Source organism: Pelodiscus sinensis, chromosome 1, assembly GCF_049634645.1.
Source record: "Pelodiscus sinensis isolate JC-2024 chromosome 1, ASM4963464v1, whole genome shotgun sequence".
NCBI lineage: Eukaryota > Metazoa > Chordata > Testudines > Trionychidae > Pelodiscus > Pelodiscus sinensis.
The window spans coordinates 205,639,305-205,660,171 of NC_134711.1; the positions used below are offsets into that span (position 1 = coordinate 205,639,305).

Sequence of the window (20,867 nt, forward strand, 5' to 3'; positions counted from 1 at the left end):
GCACAAGAACTCTTGCACAAAAAGCCTACAGTGTAGACATAGCCTAAAAGTTCTAAGTGTTGTTAAAAGTTAACAGCTAACACTAGATCTTTTATTAATACAAAAATGGTGTAGCTCTGTTTTTCAGTTGGACTGTGCTAACTAACTCTTGCTAAGATCTCATTCTTAATGTTAGAACAAAAAAAAACTCAAATGTTTATTTTCCAACTTCAGACAAAAAGGACTTTTAGTTAAGTCCCTTTAAACTTTTCTTGGCTCTAGACTTCATTACAGCTCACTGTTATTTTTTTAGAATATGGTATCTGACTCATAGTGAACAAGTGTTAAGTGGCAATTTCTCAGCTGCAGCGTCTAAAATCTCATCAAAAACAGAAAATTAAGACTTTTATATAAAACCAGTGGGAGGGATATTCTGACATCTATTTGGAAAAGAAGGATCTTATATATTAATTTTTGTGGGAATTAAATCACCTATCCACACTGAGATTCCTAAAGTTAAGTCCATGTAAGTTAGACAATGATATAGTATATCTAGCTATACAGCTTTTTAAAATGGATGCAAGTAACACAGATTTATCAAGTGCAATTTCCCTGCTTATATAGTGTCATGGTAGTGCATCCTACACTCCTCATATGAACTCTAACTAGATGGAATGGAATAAACACAAGCTCAAATTTTTAGCCTCTCTTTAGGAGGCCCCTACAAGACACACTATTAGTTTTTTCAGCTGCTGGTAGTGTCTGCACCATGGATATTTGTATTCTGAGAAAGCAACTACAAGTGGTATAGTTACTATAAATCAGCCAAATACCTGGAAATAACAAAATTAATGGAATTTTATTGACAACTTGGAAATTGCATGTGCATTGCATAACTCAGTAGAAGCAAGTTTCAGTTTAGTTTATCAAAATACTTCAGTTTTCCAGCTGGATCTGGGATTATCTGTGTGAGAGAAAATGAAAGTGTTGGTCTAAAAACAAAAAAGAAATACTATCTACATCATATTCTAGCATTAAGGGTCAGATACTACATTTAGAAATTACCTTTCACCTGTTCATATCTAAGATTACTGCTTATTTCTAACATGCTAAACAGTGGAGAGGTAGAGGAAGTAACAGTATCGGTCCAGTTCCAAGGCTGTACTCCGCTCTGATTTTCCCTTAAGTGAATCTGGAATTATTTCCATTAATTAACATCTGTACTCAAAAGTGCCTCAGTTTACTTACAGCTCTTCTCTTGGCCACCACAGTCTCATGGCAGCTTCAGGTTTGATCTAATTAAATCAAACACATTTAGATAGCATGGCTACAGATGTTAATATATTTTGAAGAGTGTTTTGTGGAACTATTCTGCTTTTTAAGTGCACTGTACCTTTTGCATGGAAAGTAAAGAGAACATCTTATTTGTATTTACATCAGTACTATATTTACTGAGACCTGATATTCTCAGCAATGACTCAATTGACAGCAACAGGCATACTGAGACAGCAGATGCCAATAGCAGTAATGTATTACTTCCTCAACTTGTCTCCCTTTTATTAAGTGTATCACCCATTCATATAGGCTTGACCCTTCTTAGAATGGGAAATCAACTCATCAGCTGCAAATAGACAGATTATTCAGTTCAGCCAGAGGAAGTGGATTTCCAATGTGTCACACATCATCCTATAATCCATTTTCATCATAAAATGTCTCCAGTTTTTCTCACTAAGACAAATCTCAACTAGCCCATGAATAGATTTTCCCAGCATCTGCTTGTTTTTGCACAGTAATACAGAGTTCTGTTGCTCTGCAGCAAAATTAGCTAAGTAAATGTTGCCAGTTGCAACTTTTATTAGAGGCTCTCTCAGGGATGGGCAATTCTTACAGGGGGTCATTCTATGAATATTGGTAAGTCGTAACCAGTCACACATTTATAGTATATCGAAGGAGAGGTGCAGGATCTAAGAGGGAGTTTGGGTGCACAAAAGGGGTTCTGACCTTAGATAGGGAGCTGGGATTAGAAGCACAGCCCTGGCCAAGAGGTGGTTTGGGTGCTATGCGGAAGATACCGGCTTATCCATACACACTGGCTCTGAGGCTGCGTCTAGACTGGCAAGTTGAAAAACTTGCCAGCTGTCTACACTGGCCGCTTGAATTTCCATAAGAACACTGACGATCTAATGTAAGATTGTCAGTGTTCTTGTGGAAATACTATGCTGCTCCCATTCGGGCAAAAGCCCTCTTGCGCAAATACTTTTGTGCAAAAAAGCCCAGATCGCGAAAATGGCAATCGGGCTTTCTTGCGCAAAACCGTGTCTAGATTGGCACGGATGCTTTTGCACAAAAGTGTCTGTGCCAATCTAGACGCTCTTTTCCGCAAATGCTTTTAACGGAAAAACTTTTCCGTTAAAAGCATTTGCGGAAAATCATGCCAGTCTAGAGACAGCCTGAATGTACTATTTGAGGTTTTGTAAATATATATAATTTAGGGACTATCCTTTAATACAAGTCAGTACAGTGACTATCGTGATAGGACTTTGGTTAGGCACTGTTAGGCTAGGCACTGTACAGAGAAGACAGGTCCTTCCTCAGGGAACTGCCAACTCTATTTTCACCTGCATTGCAGGATGGGAGGGAATATTCTCTCTTTAGTTAACTCTGTGGTGCTTGGTTTTGATCATACATTGGAAAGTTGCAGGAGAAAGAAATGCCTGATGTGAAAAGAGTAACTGTTGTTCTACATGAAAAATGAAATACTGAAAACATGATATACTGTAATAAATCAGTCAAAATTCCAATGACAACAGATTAAGAACTTAGTACAGTAAAACTCCGATGGTCCGGCATCTGACAGTCCGGCACTCCTGATGGTCCGGCACCATAAGGAACCCGGAAGTGCTCCGGGCAGCCGGACCATTGGAGCTGCTCTGCCCCCAGCTTTCCCGATTCAGCCGCTGCTAAAACTGACCAGTGCTGAATTCAGGAAGCAAGGGGCAGAACAGCTGGAGTGCTGCCGGGTAGGTCCAGTAGTGCTGCCCCTCGGGGCTGCGGGACCAACCCAGCAGCTCCCCAGCTGCTCTGCCCCAGGCGTCCTGATTCAGCAGCTGCTGAAACTGACCAGGGCTGACTCCAGAAAGCCCCGGGGCAGAGCAGCTCTGCCTCTGGCTTTCTGGAGTCAGCCGCTGATCAGTATCAGCAGCGGCTGACTTGGGGACACCTGGGGCAGAGCAGCTGGGGTGCTGCTGGGTTGGTCCAGTAGCGCCGAGGAGCGGCGCTGCAAGACCAACCCGTCAGCACCACAGCTGCTCTGCCCCAGGCGTCCCCAAGAGCAGCTGGGGTGCTGACGGGTTGGTCTCGCAGCACCAAGGGTCAGCGCTACCGGACCAACCCAGCAGCACCCCAGCTGCTGTGCTGCAGGTGCCCCTGATTCAGCCACTGCTGAAACTGACCAGCAGCGGCTGAATCAGGGACTCCTGGGGCAGAGCTGGACTATCAGAAGGGAGGGCTATGAGGGGGTCTGGGGTAGCATCCCCCCACCCCAGATCCCTCATAGCCCCCCCCCCTTCTGATAGTCCGGCATATCTGATAATCTGGCACCCCCTGGGTCCTAAAGGTGCCGGATTATCGGAAGTTTACTGTATCATGATGCACAGGGCCTGATATTGTACTGCAAGTTAATGGGAATTTTTCTTTTGCTTTCAATGGAGATAGGCCTGGATTCCTCGTTTTATTTAATCATGCAATATAAATATGCTGAATATAAATATGGACTTACTGTTTCACTGCCAGGTTTCCAACCAGCAGGGCAAACTAGAAAAAAAAAGTAAAAATTGAAGTTCTCACTAGAAAAGAAATTAATTCTCTCATATTTGGTTTTCTGGCCACTCTTGAAAAACCTATCTTTGAATTTTAAGTAAAATAGTTCAAAGGTGCCACATGTAAATATGCAAAGTTCTTATTTATCAGACAGTTTCCCTAAAACATTTATATTGGTACTACTTTCAGGGCTGGTTGGATTGTTCCATTCACCAAAAACTGGAAATCCTTGCTTGTTTGGGTATGTGTGTGTAGGGGTATATACTGATTTTGATTTTCAGTTTATTAGTTAAATTACTACCAAAGTAATAGAACCTCCAGTTCTGAGGATAAATCCCCATTCCAGGAAGACACATGATGCCAAGATAAGAGTACAAGCATTTCACCACATGTAAATGGAGACGGGTATAACTTTCTTTAGAACTAATGCTATTACTTTATTGCTGTACCAATGAAGAAAAATTAAAGCATGCTCTACAAAGTGACCGTTTGATATCCTGTTTAGGGGACAAAAATATTAGGATGATCAAAATAAGTATTTGCCATTCTTACAATTGCTCAGTTGTTCACGTATAACTTACATGAGACCAGGGAGAGTTTCACTGGTTTTGATGAGGCTCTGCCCAGGCTCAAAGATTTGCTTGCGGAGTTGGGATTACATAAAAGGTGCACAGACATTTTATCCCCTGCAGACAGTGCTGCCAGCTGAAAAGTGGTGAACTTAATAAAAACCTTGGAGGATTTTTCCTTCCAGCCTTTGCAGAGTCCAATTAAGTATACAGCTATTGCTACATAAGTCCAGCAAACCCCAACAAGATTCCACATGCCTCTCAGGGGCTACGTCTACATTGGCCCCTATTCCGTAATAGGGATGCTAATGTAGCACTTGGGAATAGGCAAATCTGCGGGGGATTTAAATATCCCCCGCGGGATTTGCATTTTCAAGGCTGCCGCTTTTTTCCAGCTTGTGGATAAGCCGGAGAAAAGCGCCAGTCTGGACGCGATCCTCCGGAAAATAAGCTCTTTTCCGGAGGATCTCTTACTCCCACTTTCAAGTTTCAAGGGGGAATAAGAGATCCTTCAGAAAAGAGCTTATTTTCCGGAGGATCGCGTCCAGACTGGCGCTTTTCTCCGGCTTATCTACAAGCCGGAAAAAAGCGGCAGCCATGAAAATGCAAATCCCGCGGGGGATATTTAAATCCCCCGCAGATTTGCCTATTCCCAAGTGCTACATTAGCATCCCTATTACGGAATAGGGGCCAATGTAGACACAGCCTGGGAGACTCTAGTACTTGGTAAGCTGAGACATAGCTTTATTTGAGGCTGAACAAAAAGGACTTGACCTCCTTAATCAAAATAGAGCTATGTTTTATCGCTGAGCCTCATTTGAATACCTAATGAGCCACCTTTTTTTCAGAAGAGGCTCTTGCGCAAGAAGGAGCGTCTACACTGCCCCTTCTTGCGCAAGAAAAACCCTCTTGTGCAATGCCATTACACCTATTACTTGAGGAAGAATGGCATTGCGCAAGAGGGTTTTTCTTGCGCAAGAAGGGGCAGTGTAGATGCTTCTTCTTGCGCAAGAGCCACTTCTGAAAAAAATGGTGACTCATTAGGTATGCAAATGAGGCTCAGCGATATTCCACGCTTAGTCTCCTTTGCATATTACTCGTGCAAGAAGCTGCGAGTGTAGACGTAGCCCAAATGTATTAAAGTACCGAGCCTGATTCTTCACTGGCTAATGCTTTGTGTGTCATGGATGCTTATCAGTGGAAAATGGGCATAAATGCTCCTGTTTTCATTTGGTAGTGTTACAACTACTTTGCATTAGCTTAGACTCTACCCTAGGTGTAAGGCAGGGAGAATCAGGTAATCTTGAATGAGGGGAATTGAAAACTTTGTACAGTAACAATTATGAAGCTAGCAAATGTTGCAGTATGCCTTGCTTCCTCAGAACTAAAAAATACTTTCCAAACTAAAGAAAACCTCAACATAATTCCCACTGCCAAAATATTGAAAACAGGTACCTTCTCCATGTTTGTCAGTGTACTGGAATGCTTGTACTAGACGAAGTGTTTCATCCACTGATCTGCCTACAGGAAGATCATTCATTGTTATCTGTCGAAGGACCCTCTTATCATCAATAATGAAAAGGCCTCTGCAAAAACATGGAATTTCTTTTAGACACAAACCTAATGATCTTGATCTCTATTACACACATTGTGGTGCCCAGATATTGCAGCATGACATCAGAAGTGGCTGCCTCTCTCCAAGCACTACCCAGGCAGCGTTTCTGTGATAACTGTGAGTTTCCTTGGCAAATCCCTTCACATTACTTTTTCATTCATAATGTCCCCAGAATATTAAGACTCTACCTTCCCCCACATCTGGAGTTTTTCAATACCAGCCTCATTTGTAGGAGATGCTCTCAGTCTGCAGTGTACTCAGATCCTGCTGTAATCTACATAAGGTCAAGTCAGAATTAAGAAAGCAATAAACATAAGAATCGCCACACTGAGTCAGACCAATGATCCATCTAGCCCAGTGTCCTATCTTCTTAGAAGCAGCCAATGCCAAGTGCTTTAGGCAGAATGCAAAGAACAGGCAATCGACACATGATCTATCCCTTGATGTCCACTCCCAGCCATTAAAAGCAAGGGACAGCCAGATGTTGGGATTGCTTCCTTGACCATCTTGGCTAATAGCCATTGATGGACCTATCCTACATAAACTTTTCTAGTTCTTTTTTGAACCCTATTATATTTTGACTCTCACAACATCCCCCGACCATGAGTTTCACAGATCATGTATTTTGTTTGTTTTTAAACTTGCTTATTAATTACATCATGTGATCCCTGGTTCTTGTGCTATGTGAAGAAGTAAATAACACCACTTTCTTATTCACTTTCTTCACATCAGTTATGATTTTAGACCTCCATCATATCTCCTCTTCGTTGTCCCTTTTCTGAGCTGCAAAGTCCCAGTCTTCTTAATTTCTCCTCATGTGGAAGCTGTTCCATGCCCTTAATAATTTTTTGTCCTTTCTGTGTATCTTTTCCAATTCTAATATATCTTTTTTGAGAAGAGGTTACCATAACTGTACAGTATTCAATGTGTGGGTTTACCATAGATGTATATAGTAGTAATATGTTATTTTCCCTCTTATTCATTTCTTTCCTAATGTTTCCTAACACTGTTAGCTTTTGTGACTGCTGCTGCCGACGGAGCTGGCATTTTCAGAGAATTATCCATGACGACTTCAAGATCTCTGTCTTGACTAGTTAACAGCTAATTTAGATCCCATCATTTTGTATATATGTTGTTTGTTTCCAATGTACATTAATTAGATTTACCATCATTGAATTTCATCTGACACTGTTGTCCGATTACTCAGTTTTGTGAAATCTCTCTTGCAACTTTTTGCATCTTCATTGATGAAGTAATTTTGTACAGTTTGAAAATTTTGACACCTCACTGTTTAGCCCTTTTCCCAGATCATTTATTAATCTGTTGAACCACACTGGTCCCTGACAGATCAGTGGGGGGACATTACTATGTTCATTCTGAAATCTGACAATTTCAAATTTTTTTTGTCTTTTAACCAGTCACTGATTAATGAAAGAAACTTCCCTCTTATCCCATAATTGCTTACTCTCTTTAAGCGCCTTTGTTGAAAAACCTTTTCAACAGGGATGTAAAATCCCAGTTAACCAACTAAGGAGGATCAGGACTGGGGACTCCTGCAGCCCGGCTAAAGCAGCCCCCAGTCCGTGGGGCTCTGTACTGGCTGGCTGCTGGCTCCCAAACCCACGTGGGGACTGGGACTGTCAACTGCTCCTAGGCCCTGCCAGAGCAGTGGGGCTCTTAGGCTCCCTGTGGACAAAGGCTGCTCCAGACAAGAGCGTCCCCTGTTCCTGGTGGTCCGGAGCAGCCCCCTGCAACAGGCGAGGAGCTGCTCCAGCCCTCACTGGTTAACTTTTCACATCCATACTTGTCAAAGGCTTTCTAAAAGTCCCAGTACATAAGTTTGCATTTTTCTTCAGTGCTATTATGATGATGCTCAAGAACTTTTTTTACATGCATTTTTGTATGAAGTCTTGAACACTATTTACCCTTAACTATGTAGCTTGGTAAATAGACCATGGAATTTGCAACATTGTCCAGACAATAGCTCTAATGTCTCAAAACACGTGATGTTTTCACTATAGGATAAGGAAGAAAAAGAAAGTGACGTGTGAGAGAGACTGACTTTTTCAAAATTCTGCAAAGCAGCAGCAGTAGCAAAGAACACTGAAAATGAATGGGCAAGAAATACTGCTGTATCAAACAATGCCACAACTACCACTAGACAAGATTTACATACTTCTGATCAGCAGCAAGGTGGTCAACATAAAATATCTGACAGTTCTTTACCAAATTTTGAATCCATGGTTCAGTTTAATTTAATAAAACACTAGGGCTGCATCTAGACTGGCAAGTTTTTCCGTAAAAGCAGCTGATTTTGTGGAAAAACTTGCCAGCTGTCTACACTGGCCGCTTGAATTTCCGCAAGAACACTGACGATCTCATGTAAGATTGTCAGTGTTCTTGCGGAAATACTATGCTGCTCTCGTTCGGGCAAAAGCCCTCTTGCGCAAATGCTTTTGCGCAAGAGGGCCAGTGTAGGCAACGTGGTATTGTTTTGCGCAAAAAAGCCCCGATCGCGAAAATGGCGATCAGGGCTTTCTTGCGCAAAACCGCGTCTAGATTGGCACGGACGCTTTTATGCAAAAAGTGCTTTTGCGGAAAAGCGTCCGTGCCAATCTAGACGCTCTTTTCCACAAATGCTTTTAATGGAAAAACTTTTCCGTTAAAAGCATTTGCAGAAAATCATGCCAGTCTAGATGTAGCCCAGATGTAATAGAAGAAAAGATCAGACCGGGGAGTTCAGATTCTGACAGAACACAGCATTTCAGCTTATCTTTAAATCTCTCAATTTTAAATGCATAATAGATCATTATGGATTAACTTCTGAATGAAATAAATGTTTCCTTGTGAACTAAGAGCTTTAATATACAATTTCAGCCAAGTTATCAACAGTCAGTGGAAAAAAAGCCCATATAATAGATATTATGAATTTCTGAATGGGAAGCTTAAATGACTGTTGTTTTATTTCATATAGCTTATAGCATTCTGAACATTTTCCTTACTACTCATTCTCCCACTCATCAGGTATGTTCAATTGGTTTGTTATTGTACATCTTCACATGCTGGCCTGTTGATCTGTCTTTTTAAGAAAAGTAATTTATCCATGTAAACAGACCCAGTATATGTTCAGATATTATATACTATGTTCATCATAGTAGATATAAGAGAAGAGTGCCAATATTATGTGTCCTTTTAAACAGAACTGATAGAAAGCACTGCTATTGCAAGATAGAATGTAGTGACAGAACATAATACCTAAGCGTATGTCCTTGGTCCTCTAGATATACTCCATAATCCTTAGAAATCTGGTGTGTCAAATCAGAAAGAAGAGGGATCTTCATTGGTCCAAGTCCTCCTTGTTTTCGTGGAGTATTAATCCTTTAACAAACAAAAGAAATGCACATTTATTCTTCAGAGATTTTTATTCCACATACAAATAACTTTTCCATGTAGCTTTTGTGCAGAAGGAATATCTATATTTGTTTTGTTCTTTTTCCTACTTATTTGTTCCAGCTTGCTTCCTACACTCTTTCAGTGTATCCATTTACAGCTCCCTTACACTCCTTTTCATGCCTCCTTCCATGCTTCATTTGCACGTGAAACACCTTCCTTCTCTGTCTGTGGCCAAACTATCCCACCTTTCTTCCAAATCCCACAATTAAAAACAACACCCCAGTGAAGATTTTTTTGGTGTTAAACTGTCACAGAACGTCTGATCATAAAGTTGGATGCATAATTTGTAATGAACAACTATCAGGCAGAATAGGAAAATCTGGGGAAGCAACCCATATCTTAATATGTATCCACCAATAATCGACTACATATTTGAGTTTGTTTGTTTGTTCAAGAACTCCTTCTAAACTGTAAGAGTTAGGATCATCAAATTCAGTATACAGCTTCCTCTTATTGTAACTTAAAGCAAGGAAAGGGTTTGGTTGTGCCAGAACAATGAGATGTGCTTGGAATGGGACTGCTTCTTATAATACGATATCAGGACTGGCCCAACTCCCAGCCTTTAGGGAGAGCAGGAGGGTGACTGAAGCTCCCCACCTCTGATTCTGTTGTGAAAGTGCACAGTTTGCTGCATTCCTCATTCTGGCTGGGGAGCGCAGGGAGCAGACGAACCTGCACCTGCCCTAACTGGGGGACATGCACTCCTCCCCCTGCTCTGCCTGCTGGAGCTGCAGTGGCTATGGAGAGGCACATCTCACCAGGCTGCTACCTGCTGCAGAGAGAGGGGACTGGGGTAGTCCTCTCCCAGAGGCAGCCTGCATACTGAACTCCTCATCTCCAGCCCCACCCCAGAGCAATGATTTAAATGAAGTATGTACAATTTCATTTGATTTTTGAAAAAACAAAAATTAATTACGGACCCGAGCAATGCCCATAAAATCTTCTAGTTTTCTATAAAAGAGTCATAGGTAGGCTACATACCATGCTAAGTGAGTGAATTGTGAGTCAATAGAACAAGCTACCACTTCAGTATTTATTGCTCTGAATTCTTCAATTCTGTCACTGAAGGCGATAATTTCAGTTGGACACACAAATGTGCTAAAAAATTGAAAGTGAAGTAAGTTCAGAAAATTCTCAGTATATCCAGGATTGACTTCTGTTAGCTCAATATGTAGGTAAATTAGTTTCTACAGAGAAGCTAGATATTGACTGAAGTATTTAAAATAGATAAATGATGAATTACTTAACACAATTACTGCTTTTATTTACACGTAGAATCCAATGCACACAAGTGAATAATAATTTACACTTTACAAGTAACTGCATTCCTAATAGCATTCATAAATGTGTTCACAAATGGATTATCTATCATCAAACCCTGAAGTAAATTGTCAGTGAATTGTGAATAAGACTGAAAATGCAGTCAGTGTTGACTTAATATTACATCTTACAATTTAGATATAGTCACAATTATTCAGATTTTAAATTTGTACATAAATTACTGAGATTCAAGAATGACACACCAAGTTTCAGAGAAAATAGTAATGCAAGTTGTAGCTATTTTGCATTTACCTCTTCCTGCTTCTTCTAGACACAAAATTACACTTTAGATCACAATTGTTGAATCTTTGGGCACGTCTACACGGTAGGGTTAAAGCTGAAATAAGCTGTGCAACTTGAGCTATGTCAATTGCATGAATTAAGTCGAAATAGTTTATTTTGGCTTTTGGTGCTGTCTACGCAGTAGGGAGTCCAAGAAAGAGCACTCTTCTTCCGACTTCCCTTACACCTCGTAAAATGAGGGTTACAGGAGGGAGTAAGAAGTCTGCCAGCTCACCATTATTTTGAAATAAATATTGGTAGTGTAGACGCAGATTATGTTATTCTGAAAAAACACTGCAGTGTAGGAGTACCCTTTGAGAGTAGGAGGAAAATAAATCAGTATTCTAATTATCAGTGCAGCTAACTGTCTCTACTACTCACTAGGGATGTTACATTTTAATTAATCAGCTAATCAAGTAGTCGATAAAGACGGAGGTGGGTGCTCGCTATTCCCACTGCCTTTCAAATGTAGCTGATAGAGGCAGCAAGGGGGGAGGGGAACGACTAGTCGAGTAGTGACTCAACTAAGAAATAAGCATATGCATATTAGGTAGTCAGCTACTCAACTAGTCGCTTACATCCCTACTACTCACCCTTCCTTTGTAAAGGGCTTTGAGTTCTACTAGGATGCAAATATCTATTACAATAAATAACCAGATAAACAATTAAAGTTATATTGTTTAACTGGTAAGCTGTTGGTGGACCAGCATCTGGGGCTGGGGTCCCACCTGCCTCCCCACTCCAGGCCATGCCAGTGTAGCAGAGGTTGGGGTCTCACTGCCTGTTACCTGGTAAGCATTCCAGTACGCCTAATGCTTACTGGGTAACCGGTTAACCTTTTACATCCCTAAGTTCTACCAAAAGTGCTAGATGAGTTATTAATATTACTAGTTTGCTTTGTTCCTCATTTCAGGAAAACAAGGGTCTTGATTCTCCTTGGTATAAATCAGAAGTGAGGCCGCCAATTGAGGAGTGGAAGCAAGGGAGCAGCTGCCTCAGGACCCAGTGATTTAAAAGAGCCCAGGGCTCCCAGCTGCCACTACAATGACAGCTGCAGTGGCAAGAACCCTAAACTCTTTAAATTGCTGCTGGAGCTCTTGGTGGCACTGAAGGGCTGGCTGGGGGAGATCAACCGCAGTGCCACCTCTTCCACCAAAGGCCCCATTCCTTTTGGAGGGGCCAGGAACCAGCTCTCACCAGGGCCCAGTGAAGTCTCTTGTCAACCGTGATCAGGAGTAACTCTATTTTCTGCAGTGGAGTTACAATAGTGTAATGAAAGTAAAGTCCATCCAATAATATAAGTTAAATGCATCCCATAACATGCTTGAAAGTCTGTGAAAGAAGAAATATCTTGCAGAGCATATGAAGTGAAGACATAAGAGACAATGTTATTCTTTCCTGTATGCAGCTAGTCCTGTGATAGCAAAGATTGTAAACATTGCCTACTAAGATGCTACAGAACTACAAAATGTCAAGTGCAGTTGCAATTAACATCTTAATGCTTCCTGATGCTAATCAACACATTTCCAAAATTCAGGAAGGGTGGAGTAGGAAGTGTACATCTTGGTCTGTCTGCATCAGTTTTACTTACAAGTCAAGAGGGTAGAAGAAAAAGACAAGGTATTTTCCTTTATAATCTGTTAATTTCAGCTCTTTAAACTCTCCATTAATTACCGCTGTTCCTTCCCAATAAGGTGCTGGCTTGGATACTAGAAATAAATATAGATCCAAATTGAAATATAAGAATAAAGTGAAATGTGTACATAAATGAGGTTGTTCATCAGCTAAAATATGTTCAAAGACAGTTTTCCTCTCTGGATGGATGTCTGGTTCTTTACATTTTAAGACACACAATTTACAATCACACTTTTAATTAATTTAAACCTTTCACAAGAGAAAAGTATACCACACAATGGGGTCATTCTGTGTTCAAAAAATGTACATTTCAAGATGCATCAAATGTACAAAACTTAATAGATTTGTGTTCACAAATTTCTGAACCATCTGAAATGTTGCCAACGATAAGACTACAGGACAGAAAATGCTGCACACATCTAGCATCCCCTTAACACATTACAAGAATTTGCAGGGTGTTCTGATTGAACCGTAGAAGTGCTGAGTGGATGTAGAAGGAAGCTCTCACAGTCAGGCTGCGTCTAGACTGGCATGATTTTGCAGAAATACTTTTAATGGAAACGTTTTTCTGTTAAAAGTATTTCCGCAAAAGTGCGTCTATATGCGCAAAAGCATCCGTGCCAATCTAGACGCGATTTTGTGCAAGAAAGCCCCGATCGCCATTTTAGCCATCGGGGCTTTTTTGTGCAAAACAGTTCTTTCCTGTCTACACTGGCCCTCTTGAGCAAGTATTCTTGCGCAAGTGGGCTTTTTCCTGAGTGGGAGCGTGAAAGTATTTGCGCAAGAAGCACTGATTTTGTACATTATAAAATCAGTAATTTGCGCAAAATCTTGCCAGTCTAGACGCACCCTCAGTGTTGTAGGCAAACAGCATGCACTTTACTTTGTGCGCCCCCTTGGTTTACGTGTGTGTCACTTTAGTAACACCAGTAGGGAAAAAATAACAGATGTAAACCAGCAGAATCTAGAGATTCTGCATGTAGGTAATAGTAAACAAAATTTATCATGGGCCAAACACCCCTAATGACCTGTATGTGGCCTGCCAGGTTGTTTACTACTGGTATAAATGTTAACTTATGACTTATCCATTTATAGTGGGGGTAGGCAAACTTCGGCCTTCGGGCCGCATCTGACCCATCAGCCATTTTAATCTGGCCCTTGAGTTCCCATTGGAGAGCAGGCCCCAGGTCCCACTCTGGTATTCCCCCTAGGGAGAGGGATCAGGGATTTTCCCTGCTCCACACATGCCTCCCGGAAGCAGCCTGTCCCCACTCTAGCTCCTATGGGGAAGAACACTCAAAAGGCTCCATGTGCAGCCCCCACCCCAAGCACTGCCCCCCCACTGCTCTTATGTGGTGGGAACCATGGCCGATGGGAGCTATAGGGGTGACACCTGCAGATGGGGACACATGCAGAGCAGCCTGGCAGTGCCTCAGTGTAGGAACCTGAGGGGGGGAAATGTGCTGCATGAAACCTGCACCCCTGACCTCCTTCTACACCCCAATTCCCTCACCCTGCCCGAGCTCTGATCCCTTTCCTATTCTTGAGCACCCTCCTGCTTCCTAGCTCCTCACCCCAGAGCCAGCACTCCAAACCTTGATCCCAGCCTGAGCCCCCTCCCACATCCCAAACTCCTCATTCCCAGTCCCACCCCAGCAGCCCCCGTTGTAGTCCTCATCCCCTCCCACACCCAACCCCAATTTCATAAACGTTCATGGCCAGCTGTACAATATCCACCCCTTGAGCCAAAAAAAAAATAAAATAAATGGTTCACCCTTGATTTACAGCTACGGGGATAGGAGTCTTTTGGGCCACGGTACCAAACACATTTCCCCCCTTCCCTGTGAAAATCCTCAGGCAGGATCATTCTGCTTTTCAGATCCCTGAAGCGCTGGCAGCCGGGGAGCTCCCCCGCACAGTTCACACCAATGGGCTTTATGTGACGTGGCCTACTCCCCCCGAGCGCGCTGCCTCCGGCTCCAAACGCAGACAGCGGGAGCCAAGGGAAAGCGCTTTAGTCCGGCCCACGGCCCCCCCCCCCCGCACGCACAGGCCCCCCCGGACCCAGCAGCGCTGCCTTGGCCGGCCGGGGCCTCGGCGCACTGAGGGCCCCTCGCAAAGCCGCGGAGATGCTGCGGGGGCGGCTCAGGCAGAGCAAACCCTCCCAGCGGCCCTTCGCGGCACGAGTGGAGGGAAACTGAGGCCGGTGGGAAGCAGCAGAGAAACTTGGCCCCGCAGCCAGAGGACGCTTCAAGGGGCGGGGGGGGGGGGTGTGTGTGCGGGGGAGCCGGTGGCCCCGCCCCGGGGGGGGGCAAAGCAGCAGGCGGGGTGGGCCCGGAGCGGCGCTGGTTGCAGCCCCTGCGCTGGGCAGAGTGGACGTGGCTCCCCCCCCCCCGCTACCTACTCTTGGCCTGGCTGAGGTGCAGCGAGTGGTCGGAGACGGGCACGCGGGCCGCTTCCCCCGGGTAGACCTGGCCCCCCGCGTAGTAATGGCACTTCTCCTCCTGCGCCGCCCCGCGCCCCGCCAGCGCCAGCGTCCCGCACAGCGCCAGCCAGCGCCGCGCCGCCTTCATGGCCGCCCCGCGCCGAGTGCGCCGCCCGCGAACAGCCGCGGCCAGCCAGCAGGGGCGGGGCTCTGCTCCCGCCCCCCAACACGTACACACTCGCCTCTCTCCGCCCCCTGCACACAGCCCGGCCCCTCCCCACACGCTGCTCCCCCCTATTGCCTCCTCTCCCCCCCCATCCCCGGGTGAAAATAACTTCCATTTCTGACACCCTGGTGGGAGGTGTCCCGGGCAAGGGTGCGAAACAGCAGCACCTGTAAGAAATGTTAGGGGGTGGGGTGCAGTGGGGAGGGGGGCTCAGGGCAGAGGGTTGGGCTGGGGATGCAGGAGTCGGGCTTGGTTGATGGGGGGGGGGGGGCTCAGGGACGGGTGTGTGGAGGGGGTGCAGGAGACTGGGAGATGTAGGAGCCAGAGGTTGGGAATGTCTGCTGAGGGTGAAGGCAGAGGCTGGGAGTGTATGAGTAAGGGTTGGGGCCATAGGGGGACTCCGGGCATAAGCTTGGGATGTGAGGATGCAGGCATCAAGGCAGGGGACTGGGAGTGTGGGGGAGGCTCAGGGCAGGGGCTGTGAGAGGGTACTGGAATTGGGAGGAGGCTGTGTGTGTGTGAAGGCCCAGGGCAAGGGGCTGGGGATGTGTAGGAGTCAAGTCAGGGGGCTGGGAGTATAGGGGGAGCCTCAGGGCAGGGAGCTGGATGTGTTGTGTAGGGGAAAGTGAAGGGAGGGCTTGGGGCTGGGGTAGTCCCAGTCATGGCCAGGTTACCTTGCCTGGCTGATGGACAGATACTCGCTACTACTCACTGCATTGCCAGGAGGGAGCTGTGGGCTGGTTGTGTTAGGACACTGCTGCAGGGAAACCAGCAGCAGTGCAAGAGACCCCCCCCTGGCCTGTCATTCTCTTCCCCTGGCTTTTCCCTATGGACCACTGTCAGCAATGTACCCCACAGACTGCACATGTACTGCTTGGCTTCCAGAAAGAGAGGGGCCGCAGAACAGGCATTGATGCACCAGGAGCCTCGTTGGGAGTGCCCACAGCTGGCCCCTTTTACACTTGCCTGCCTCACCTGGCCACCAGCAGGCATTCTGGGAGCCAAGCTAGGAGAGCCCACCCAAACTTCTCAGCATGCACCTACAGTGGAGTGCTGATGGCTCTTGCTCAAGCGGTGTGCAAGGGGAAAGTTTTAGTAATCAGTAACATGTATATGCCATTTTGTAAAAGTACAAACAACAACATGGACTCCATCTTGGCTGCCCTTCTCCCTCTCCTCAGGGCATTTTCCCGCTCTTTTGATGTTTCTGGCGGGAAAACTAGGCAAACATGTGACTTAGGTTCTGCCCAGCAACAGCCAAGGGCTGTCTCCTGAGTTCCAAGGGGCTGCCCTTCTGAGTCCGGAGATGCTTAGAGGACAGGCTAGCACCCCTCAGATAGGTTTTGGTTGTGGGAGGGTGAATTTACTTGCACGCAAGGGGTGTGCTACCAGCTGCCACCCTTCATCAACAAGGCCATACACACCCCCATGATGGCGCTAGGAGGGGAGTGGGCTAACCATCGCTGAAGCAGAGCTGATGCAGCCTGATCGCTGTCACCTGAGATACCATCTGGAGCCGGAGTTCTACCTTTGTGAGGGTCCATAAGCTGCAGGATATAGTAGTAGTTTCGTAATCCTACATTTCCTTACCTGGGTCCCATCCTGGGGGAAGGGAACTCACCTGAGTTGCAGTCATGCATCACCTTTGTGTCACTTACTTTTAGTCCTGGGGGTCCTAAAGTTACGTGCTTTACCTTGTTTGAACTGTTAAATAAATGCCCTCTTTGTTAGCACCCACATCTTAGTCAATTTTGGTTTTCCTATGGAGCTGAGACAAACCCTGATGACAGAAGCAGATAGGAAGATGTTCCGTTAGGCTGGTTCCCTTTTTGGCCAGGCATACCAGTCAACAGGTGCACTGGGACATGTCACTTTAATTTCACCACTTCACTGACTTCCTCTCCCAACACTCCCTCCCCCAACAGTCCTGCCCGCTCCTTTCCCCTGCCTTTCCTTCCCCTTCTCTACCCTCCCATATACACAATGCCCCTGGGGCCTACTCCTTTCCCCACATTGTCCTTCTCTGCAACCTCTCCAGAGCCTCTTCCTACTCTCTTTGGGTATGTCTACACTACAAAGTTAATTCGAACTAACAGACGTTAGTTCAAATTAACTTTGATAGGTGCTACACAGGCAAACCGCTAGTTCGAACTTAATTCGAACTAGCGGAGCGCTTAATTCGAACTAGGTAAACCTCATTCTACAAGGACTAACACCTAGTTCAAATTAACTAGTTCGAATTAAGGGCTGTGTAGCCACTTAATTCGAACTAGTGGGAGGCTAGCCCTCCCCAGCTTGCCCTGGTGGCCACTCTGGGCACCACCAGGGAAACTCTTCTGCCCCCCTCCTGGCCCCGGAGCCCTTAAAGGGGCACGGTCTGGCTACGGTGCCCATGCCAGGTGCAAGCCTGCTAGCACCCAGCCAGCAGACCCTGCACCTGGCACAGCGCGAGCCAGCCACCCGCTGCCACTCAGTCCTCCGCTCTTCCCGGGACCAGGCTGGCGGCTCACAGGAGCCTGCCCGGGGCCGCAAGAGGCGGGCACCCGCCTGGTCTAGTGTGGACATCGTGGACCTCATCCACAACCTCCACACTAGGCACAGGAAAGTGGCTGTCTGGGGCAGGATAGCTGCCAGCCTGGCCACCCAGGAGCAGGTGTGCATGAAAATCAAGCTGGTCCAGTGAGATCCCCGACCCTGAGCTTAGAACGGCCGTACTGGGTCAGACCAAAGGTCCATCTAGACCAGTAGCCTGTCTGTCGACAGCGGCCAACACCAGCTACCCTGTAGGGGATGGACTGAAGACAATGACCAAGCCATTTGTCTCGTGCCATCCATCTCCAGCTTTCCACAAACAGAGGCCAGGGACACCATTTCTATCCCCTGGCTAATAGCACTCCATGGACCCAGCCTCCATGAATTTATCTAACTTATCTTTAAACTCTATTATAGTTCTAGCCTTCACAGCCTCTTGCACCACAGGTTGACTATTTGCTTTGTGAAGAGTGTTGGCATTCAGGGCACTCCAAGCCAGGACTGCTTTGCTGTCCCTCATCGAGTTAGACAAGCAAGCAGGGAACCCCTGAGAACTGTCTGTCCGGGGTGGGGGTCGGGACCCTTGAAGCACAGCCGTCGGCTAGCCTGAGACAGCAGCTCCACGCTCTAAGTCCTAATCTGATGCCCTGCCGGCACTGCTTCCGGCCATCCTTAACCCCGGTTCAGGGTCCACTCAGTGTGGACATGCTAGTTCGAATTAGCAAAACGCTTATTCGAACTAGTTTTTAAGTCTAGATGCGCTAATTCGAATTAGCTTAGTTTGAATGAACTAATTTGAATTAAGTTAGTTCGAATTAGTGCTGTAGTGTAGACATACCCTTACACACTTCTTTCCTGCTCTCCAACCACACGTACACTGCCCTTCTCTGTCCTGCCACCACACACAGGCACATGCTGCTTCCTCTCTCTCTTCTCCTCCAGCTGCTTCTTTTCCTCCTATCCAGTTTCAAACATCAAATGCACCTGCTAATTATCCTGAAAAACTGCAATTTCCAGGTCTTTGTGCCACCATTGACAACGATGATTCATTTCAATGAGACTTTGTTGCCATGACATGCTGTAGAAGTGTTGTGAAAGTGTTGGTATTTTAAGCCTGAACCCTCAAGCGTTTGTCAGAGCTGCAGTGCATCTATGCTCAGGTTATACACTGTGGCTAGGGTTTCATCCTCCAATATCCATTCATAAGCAATGTGTCGTCCTGGAATGGTGGCACCTCGCAATGTTATAGTGAGTGCACAATGCACAGATCAGGGGGCTCCACATGTGACATAAGGGACACTCACACACATACCAAAAGCAAAATGCAGGACAATGTAGCACTTTAAAGACTAACAAGATGGTTTATTAGATGATGAGCTTTCGTGGGCCAGACCCACTACAGAGATAGGTCTGTGCAGCAAGATTTGGATCCATGTTTATGGGTAGTGTATTGTAAATGGCTGGTCTTCTGTTTGGTCTTTCAGATCAGGTCCCATTTTGTAGTAACCAGAGTTCATCCTGTTGAAAATATCTGTGTCCACACACAAACATACTTCAAATGATTATTAAGGAGGGAGGAAACAATCTCCAATTTACCCCACATTTTGATAGGGTAAGGAATCAATTGATTGTGCAGATGGAACACAGCGGCACAATATATTCACTCTCAATTCTGACAGCTTCAGCAGATGCTTAACCTCTCTCTGCACCCTCTGATCCTTTCAGCCACAATGCCACTTGCACCTTCTGGCAATCTCCTCCAGTGTGCTTAGCCTCTACATTAGGTAATACATAGCTCCAGCACTCCTGGGATTGTTGTAACAGTTATGAAAGTAAAAAAAATTCTAGTTTTTTTGCTCTGAAAGGCATTTTTCTTAAAATTCTTAACACACAGTGTATCCATCAGGGCTGAAAACAGGACACGGTGAGTGGGGCAGCCCTATGGTGCAAAGACCAGGGGAAGGGGGGAGATGGAGGGGCAGAAAAATGTGATGGACCAAAATGTGGTAGAAGGTAGACTCCTTCTAGTGGGGCGACTGCCTACACTAGCTGAAAAGTGTTAAAGCAGGCTGGAAGGATTTAGAGCCCTGCATAGAGCCCTAGTGTGACATTACTGGATTTTGATATGAACGTGCAGATCATTGTTGCACCCACTGTTGTGTGTTTGCCCCAAAATATGTGCAAAGTGGGCCAACTGAGGTGTCTATTGAAAGCATGTGCTTTGCTGATTCTGTTTATACTGTTCATGCACCCATATGATTTTTGTATGAGAAGTTATGAATAATGGCTCTGTACTGATATTTCAAATGTTTGTGTCCAGGAGACAGTGGCAGGGGTCACCAACCTATTGTAAGGGGTGGCTACTCAGTGGAAAGCTATGCTTCATGGACAGTGGCCCTTAAGCATTGCCTATAAACACCTGAGGAATTCTGCTGCCAATCTGCAGTCAAGCAGGCATCCCATGGCTGTTTGCCTAAAAAGGACATGGACAGGTGACTTGCTCATGTGACAAACTCCATTTTGGGAGGTACCTTTACAAAGGAGAACCATGAATTTCCCTCCACATGGGCAAGATTATCAAAGGGGCCTATGGGGTTCCTTCACTAGTCTTCAATCCTGCTCTTCACTTCAAAAGCATCTTGACAAAGAGCCTGGAAGGATTTGTTGACCCATCTTAATATAGGATATACTCCGGAGACTTTTAAGAGAGCAGTTTGTTCCATCTCTACTAAGAACCTGCATCAGGAACTTTGTGATTGATGTATGTAATGTGATTTCTTTACCAATTCAACTCTCAACCTTTTCTTTTTTTGTATTAATAAACCTTTAGATTTTATATTATAAAGGATTGGTAGAATGTACTTTTTTGGGTAAGATCTGAGGTATAAATTGACCTGGGAATGTGGCTGGTCCCTTGGGATTGGAAGAACCTGTTCAGATTTGGTGAGACTGGTTTTCGTAACCTCTCATCTGCATAAGGAGTGGTGCTGGTTGTAGCACGGATAAAGTTGG

General features: G+C 45.3%; 1 protein-coding gene across 2 annotated transcripts; it reads right to left on the reverse strand.

Moving 5' to 3' along the window:
- Positions 1 to 819: 819 nt before the first annotated feature.
- On the reverse strand, positions 820 to 15,297 carry PRDX4 (peroxiredoxin 4). 2 transcript variants are annotated; one of them, XM_075913314.1, is made up of 7 exons: positions 15,077 to 15,297; positions 12,629 to 12,746; positions 10,417 to 10,533; positions 9,238 to 9,360; positions 5,823 to 5,953; positions 3,758 to 3,792; positions 820 to 943 (listed from the first exon to the last, which is right to left on the reverse strand). In XM_075913314.1, the coding sequence occupies exons 1-7, from the start codon at positions 15,243 to 15,245 to the stop codon at positions 893 to 895; spliced, it is 744 nt and encodes a 247-aa protein (XP_075769429.1). In that variant the 5' UTR covers positions 15,246 to 15,297; the 3' UTR covers positions 820 to 892. The 2 variants fall into 2 exon arrangements, with proteins under 2 accessions (XP_075769429.1, XP_075769430.1); XM_075913315.1 differs by lacking the exon at positions 820 to 943 and adding an exon at positions 1,209 to 1,274.
- Positions 15,298 to 20,867: the final 5,570 nt, after the last annotated feature.

What these genes read in the sequence shown, in the direction of transcription:
- PRDX4 (XM_075913314.1), bottom strand. Translation starts at nt 15,245, where the DNA reads ATGAAGGCGGCGCGGCGCTGGCTGGCGCTGTGCGGGACGCTGGCGCTG. An exon ending in GCACCTCAGCCAGGCCAAGA is followed by an intron (nt 12,747 to 15,076) that starts GTAGGTAGCGGG and finishes ATTTATTTCTAG; the next exon opens with TATCCAAGCCAGCACCTTAT. An exon ending in GACCAAGGACATACGCTTAG is followed by an intron (nt 5,954 to 9,237) that starts GTATTATGTTCT and finishes ATGTTTTTGCAG; the next exon opens with AGGCCTTTTCATTATTGATG.